The sequence below is a fragment of the Stomoxys calcitrans genome, chromosome 4 (assembly GCF_963082655.1).
Source record: "Stomoxys calcitrans chromosome 4, idStoCalc2.1, whole genome shotgun sequence".
NCBI classification, from domain to species: Eukaryota; Metazoa; Arthropoda; class Insecta; order Diptera; family Muscidae; genus Stomoxys; species Stomoxys calcitrans.
In genome coordinates this window covers 162,535,758-162,542,647 of record NC_081555.1, presented here as the reverse complement: position 1 = coordinate 162,542,647, position 6,890 = coordinate 162,535,758, and the positions used below count along the sequence as shown (strand labels likewise).

Genomic DNA, 6,890 nt, shown 5'->3' with positions numbered 1-6,890 from the left:
TCCTTTTTATATAAATTGTTAGTTTAGTTTTTGTTCTTAATTTTTTTGGTTTTATAAGAATTTTTATGCATATATAAAATTTGTTTATACTTGTTGGTTTTTTTTGTTTTGTTTTAAATTACTTTTTATTTTTAGAAATTAAAGTCCTTAAATACGTTTGTTTTTGTTTTGGTTTTTATAAAGTTGTAGTGTATGATTTATTATTATTATAATTAAATATTATTATTAATAAATTGTTTTGGTTTTTTCTTTCTTTTTTTTTTTTGTAAGACTTATTAAATTAATTATTCATTGTGGTTTTTGTTTTCTTCATCTTGTTGTTGTTGCTGTTTTGTTTAAAGTGGTTTGTTTCATATTATTTTTATTATTTTTCTAGGATTTTCTCATTTCATACTCGATTTAAATAAACTTGCTGTGGTTTGGTAAATGCTTAATCTTTTTATTTTAACTTTTTTCTTATAATTTGGTTCTGTCTGTGTGTGTGTGTGTGTAAGTATGTATATTTGGGCAGGTGAGATTGGGAATAAAGTAAGTTATGTGAAAAAGATTGAAAATAAAAAGATTGGATATTTTTTGGTTTATATGAATTAAAGAAATAACAATAAATTGAACGCACGCATTATACACATACATATACATATACTTAAAATACATATATGTACATATGTATAACACAGTAGCCCTATTTTGTAGAAGAAGATGAAACAATGTGTATGTGGTAAATATTAAGGCCTGGCTTAAAACACAAACAGCAATTAGAAAAAAAAACAGTATAAAACATAGATGGAATACAATATACACAATATTCGGTATGTTTGTTTTTTTAAGAAAAATTATACAACAACAAAAATTAATAATTGTAACGATTGGTTTAAGTTTAAAAATGTTGATACCTCGTTTTATGCTTAAAGAAGAAATGTTTTGTTATCGTGGTGTTGGTTGGTTGGTTGGTGGTGGCGGCGGCTTCGGCGGTGGTGATGTGAAGTTTTTAGTTTTCCTTGCAGCTCAGGGCAAAATAAAATTTGCCCTCACATTTTCTATTTGGTTTTCTTCGAAACACTATTGTGTATAGGTTATGTATAGATAGATGCGTCTCTGTGTGTGTGTGTGAGTGTGAATGATCTATTTTGTTAAATTTAATATTTTCAAATATCCTTTCTTTAAATTTCCTATAATCCTATGTATATAATACGACAATTGTATGCCTATATGCTGTTGAAATGTTGGATGTCTGCATGTAAGTCCTAACATTCATTCACATTCTATCTTCTTGCCACACTTGTTTTTCTTTTTTGGTTTTATAATTTTTGTTTGTAATGTAAGTTCAATTGTATATTTATATATATATTGTGTTTGTGTGTGTGTGTTCGTGTGTCGCGTATGTATGTAATTTTTAGGTAAAGTGGTGTGTAAATTAATGTGCGTGTAAATTGCGCGTGTTATTCTCATGTTTTGTTATTTGTTTAATTAATATAAAGAAAGTTGTATGTGGAAAAGTTATTTGAGGATATTGTTGATTTTTCTTCTTTCAATTATTTGATCGATTGAATAATAAAAATGTGCGCGTAAGTTAGACAAAAGTATTTTTAAAACAGCGATTGTGTTAAGAATTTAATTTAAAGTAAAAAAAAATCGTAAATAAATACGATACCAAGAAAGTGGAACATATCTTTATTTCAATATCTTGTTTAATTTGGTTACCGTTTTAAGCCAGACTTCATGTAAAGTTTCCACATAGTATATACTCGTACACGGCAATCATGTATGACCCAAAGTGAGCGAAGCCTTTGATGCTTTTTGGCAAATTTCATAAAAATAATTTAGGCTATATTTGTTATACTGGGTAAGGAAATTATGAGCGTTAAAACTGTAAGGGACATTTTGTTTTAACACTCATTAGCATCATTTTTGTTTTAATTGTTTTTTTTTTTGTTTTATAAATTTGTGCAATTTATACGAGAATCGTATTACCATTATGTTTTGTAAGACCCAAACATACATATATATATTTCCTCTCTCTCTCTCTTGGTGGTGGTAATTGATATGAATTAAGGAATTTTGGGAAAATTTATCATAAGACATATCAAAATGAAGTTTTAGTTTATGTGTAGATAGATGAGAATATTCTCTAGGACGAATGAATGCAGTTTAAAAGTAATATAAAAAAAGTTAAGCTGTAGTAGGAATACTCAACACATAAGACTAGTCTCAACATTATCCTCAAGCATTAACTTTACCATCATTACCACGGCATTTGTTGTTGTTTTACATTAAACTATATATAGTAGTAGTAAACAGTATTCTTCTTTTTTTTCTGTAGGCTGTTGATTTTGTTTGTTGTGATTTGTTTTTGTTTATACTTAAAACATAATGTGTTGTTGTTGTTGTTGTTCTTATGGATGTTGAAGTTGTGGTTGTAGTTGTGTTGTTGTTCTTATTATGTTTAATTCCACACACGCAAAAATGAATCCCATGAACCCGTTGCCACTGCCATACCATTTTCGGTCACACCCAGACATGAGACCCGATTATCATGGCCAGCCAATATGCCGGAGCGTTCGGCTTTCATTGTGTCCCAGACATTGCAATTGAAATCATCATAGCCAGCTAAAAGTAAACGACCACTCTTTGAAAATGCCACCGATGTGATACCGCAGATGATATTGTCGTGCGAGTACATGGCCAATTCTTGATCAGCTCGTATATCGAATAGACGACAGGTGGCATCGTCGGAGCCTGTGGCGAACGCTTCGCCATTAGGGAAGAATGTCACCGCATTTATATCCGATTCGTGGCCAGGGAATGTCTGCTTGCATACACCTTCTCGTATATCCCAAAGTTTAGCCGAAGCATCGCAAGCACCAGAAACAAAAGTCTGACAAGCAGGCGCCAGTGAGAGAGCCATCACATCACCGGTATGGCCCAAGAACGATGTTACTTGTTGGCCAGTTTCTATGTCCCATAGACCGCATGTCATGTCTCCCGAACTGGTCACAATTTGATTGTCATCCAAAAAACGGCAGCACGATAAATAACCACCATGGCCGGGCAATTCGCGGGATACACGCACATTTCCCTCGCGCGTTTTTAGGTTGTATATTGAACACATATTATCTAGACCGCCGCAGGCGACATAACTGCCCGAAGGCGCATATGCGCACGTCATGACCCATGACGAACGTAATGGTATAGCATGTACCTTATTTGTGGTATGCGAGTCCCAAACGATCAATTTACCATCTTGCGAGGCTGATACCAAATTGCGTGAATCATTGCCCCAGTGCATGGCATAGATTTTCGCCAAATGTCCACGCAATGTTCGCCTTGTGCGCATCTGTATACGACCAATGGGTTCCAAAGACGCGGCTGCCTGCACCAAGCTTGTGTCGCAGGCTGCCTTGCGGGCATCGCGTATGGCATTCTTAAGGGATTCGGCTTCTTGTCTCAAACTGTCCAGCTCATTCATCTTTGTTGATTTTTACTATTTTAATTTGTATAATCCCTGTGGTAGGTGTTTGGTGGAGGTGGTGGTGTATAAAAAAGCGACTGACTCGGCTACTGTTTCTGGTTATTGCGACGGGGGGGATCTTGTTATTTCTTATACCGGTTGCACTACTACTACTTGACTGATTCTGTCGTTGCTTCCTCTGCTTCTGCTGGTTCTTATTTTGATGATGATGGTGAAAATCTCTATATCTTTTAAAGGTGGTGGTTGGGAAGAAGGCCGCAAATAGTGAGATTGAGTTGAATATGGTGATGATGATGTTGATGACGATGAACACACGGTCGAGCGAGCGAACGAGCAGGCAGGGGGTGGTGGAGGTGGTAAATGAGAAGAAAAAAAAGTTACCAAAAGGTGCGGGGTGTTAGTTTTAACAAATTCACTTGACAATTTTCATTTTTTTTTCATTTCGATAAAACAACACACACTACTCCCATGATGTACATACATTACTTACCTAGCTTATTTATTTTCACTACTACTCCTTCGGTCCGGTCCGTTCCTTTGGGCCACACAATCCAGCAAAATCCAATCCACAAATTAGTAACAAAATTTTGAGGCAAATTTTCCCCGAATATTTTTCTTTCGTTTTTTGTTAATTGCCTGGGAGTTCCTGTGGAAATTTTGGATCTGTGAAAATCGCTGTATAAATGACGTCCTCCTCCCTCTTCACTTCTCCACCCAATTTTCTTCGTTTTTTTTCTCTCTTTACACTTTTGTGTGCTTGCCTAAGTGTATGTATATGTATATTTTTTCTAATGCCTTCCTTTTTTTTTTGCTATGGATGTTGGTTCTACGGTTCGAGAGTTCGATCGTACTTTACTTTAGTAGTAATACAAGGGATGAGATTTATACATTTTCATTTCTTCGAACGAAATACATTGTGCTTGATTGTACAAAAAACTTCAACTTTTTCTATTTTGGTGTAGCAAATATTCAATGATTATTGTGTTTTTTAAATTTATTATAATTATTTAGCACGTACAATTTAAAATTTTCCTCAGTACACTGGTACACCAAAATTGCAATTTGCAACCACCAATGAAAACTTGATTAATAATACAACGAAAGTACAATAAAACTCAACGAGCCGAACGAAGCAAATCAAAAGAGAGCAAGAGAGCGCCCTCGAAAGTGAGAGATAGAGACAGATGGAGTACCCCAAATGAACTGAAAACATTCTTTTACACCTAGCACCCCTATAGTGGCTACTTTCACTCCAAAGTACCCAATTGCCTCCCCCACAAGTGTGTAGAAGAACACAGAGGCATACACAAGCCCCAAAAGGGAACATGTTTACAGTGCCCTCGATAAAGTCTTCATACAGCTGTTGATTGCTAACAGCATAAGAAATCTTAAAGTAAACAAAACGAAAGTCATGAGTCAATATACCTTGATATGATATTTTGAATAAATCCAATGACGAAGTTTAATACCATACCAAAAAATTTTAGACAAAGGTGCATTTTCTCTTACCGTTGAATAATTAAAAGAAGCAAAACCCCATTATTTTTTGTGTTTACATGACATCATGGCAAATTCATAGGTATATACGTAGAAATATTTCATTGTAACCATAGGTTGAAGCTGATTTGTATTTTTTCTTTTAGCACCAGAAAACTTAACATTTTTCATTTTTCAAAAGTCAAATGAAACAAAGATTCTAAGGTTATAACGTCATTTTACTTTTTCGGACTTTAGCATCAATAACTTTAATTTACTCCACACACGTATCCTTTGCGGGCATATTGCAGACATAGAGTTCAAGCTCTTTATTGAGCTGGACGAGTATCGCTCAAGTTTTATCGAACTTTTCTTCAATTTATAATATTCGCTATCCAATTTCAAACGCCTGTCGTTCGAATGTGATGTTCTCGTCCAGCCACGCTTTGCAGTGGCCCCAAATTTTGATTCAATTTCAAAGCGAAATGTCTTTAAATGCTTATATTTCAAAACTTTTAAACCACCGTGAGCGCCATAAACATTCAAAATTGTTTCACATTTATATTTCACCAATTTAGTTTCTTGAGTACCGATAGGGACCTTTTTGTAAATATTGATAAAACCACTATCACATAATCCGATGTTTATTGTATTTTATATATTAGAAGCAACTGGTTAACAATACAATAATAATGATGTACGAAGACTTTAAAGATGCACTGTGGGAGTGAACGGGGGATGAATAGAACGGAACAAGTGTGAATCAGAGAAGAGTCGACACATCTTTGGGACTAGAGAGGATGTATAAACATTTTTTTCTTGAGAGTCCCATCCATTGTAATTCCCATCTATATTTTTGAGAGATAATAAATAAGCCGAAAGCCGTGTGGAGCAGTGTTTGAATTGATGCCGCCGTTGAAAAACTGTTGCCTTGGCTTGGTTCTCTGTATATATATGTATAATTTTCCCGACATCGAATTCATATTTCACACCTTATTTTTACACTTTTTCACACACACTTACGTTTTGTGCTTTACTTTTCACAAAATCGTGCAAAGTGTTTGTTTTGCTATATGAAATGCGAATGATTTTCGTTTAAACAATTCTTCATCACACGAAAGAAATTATTTTTCTGCTACAAATTCAATTACACTCCACCGCAAAGATTGACAGTTCTCTTTAGCCAACACCTATATCTTTTTAACGAAACTAAAACTTAACGATTAAAAAATCAACTCAACGAAAACAGCTGATTGAATTTTCTGAGCACAGAAATTAAAGATACAACTCTGTTAATAACAATGATGTATTTTACGTGCAACGATATATACGCTATCAAGCTATGAACTAAGAAATACAAGAACGTTAAAATCAAAAATTCTTTTTTATCGACAAATACTGTTTTTTATCCACAAAAATTAAATTCGAAACACTTCTTCGATAAAGCTTTTTGATGAGTTTGCTATCGTTGAGAGGCGCCTTGTTTTTAAACTGCTTGCTTAATCCAAAATAGCATCTGTTTGCCAGTATTGTTCTTCGCTTTAATTCAAAACTGCTGTCATTCGTTTCGGTTACGGTGTTGCCGAAGTTGATAAAATTGCAGACTATCTCAAAGTTGTAGTACCCTTCTTTCTCCATATGAAGCTGACCATCTGGTTTCGAATCCTGTTGAGAACACACAACATTTTTCAGCGGTTAGGCTAATGTGCCGTTTAAGGTTTGCTATTCTATTCGGCTTTTCCCGTGAACAACTGTCAAGCTCCATGTAAAAAAAAACTAATAAGCTATATACATGTGAAATAAATTAACGCCTCTTTACGCTAATGGCTTAAAAGAAGCACTTAAGAACAATTAGCCCTGGTGTAGTATGAATGGAAGATTAATCTGGTAAAAATTCATTTAATCATATTTAAAAAAATTATGATATTTTGTTAAAATTTTTCGC

At 34.3% G+C, this 6,890-nt stretch overlaps 1 protein-coding gene across 3 annotated transcripts; it reads right to left on the bottom strand.

Moving 5' to 3' along the window:
* Positions 1 to 418: 418 nt before the first annotated feature.
* On the bottom strand, positions 419 to 6,123 carry LOC106091273 (guanine nucleotide-binding protein subunit beta-1). 3 transcript variants are annotated; one of them, XM_013257752.2, is made up of 3 exons: positions 5,969 to 6,123; positions 3,960 to 4,115; positions 419 to 3,696 (listed from the first exon to the last, which is right to left on the bottom strand). In XM_013257752.2, the coding sequence occupies exon 3, from the start codon at positions 3,464 to 3,466 to the stop codon at positions 2,444 to 2,446; it is 1,023 nt and encodes a 340-aa protein (XP_013113206.1). In that variant the 5' UTR covers positions 3,467 to 3,696; positions 3,960 to 4,115; positions 5,969 to 6,123; the 3' UTR covers positions 419 to 2,443. The 3 variants fall into 3 exon arrangements, with proteins under 3 accessions (XP_013113206.1, XP_059222433.1, XP_013113207.1); XM_059366450.1 differs by lacking the exon at positions 5,969 to 6,123 and adding an exon at positions 4,488 to 4,620; XM_013257753.2 differs by lacking the exon at positions 5,969 to 6,123 and having other exon boundaries at positions 419 to 3,690; positions 3,960 to 4,478.
* Positions 6,124 to 6,890: the final 767 nt, after the last annotated feature.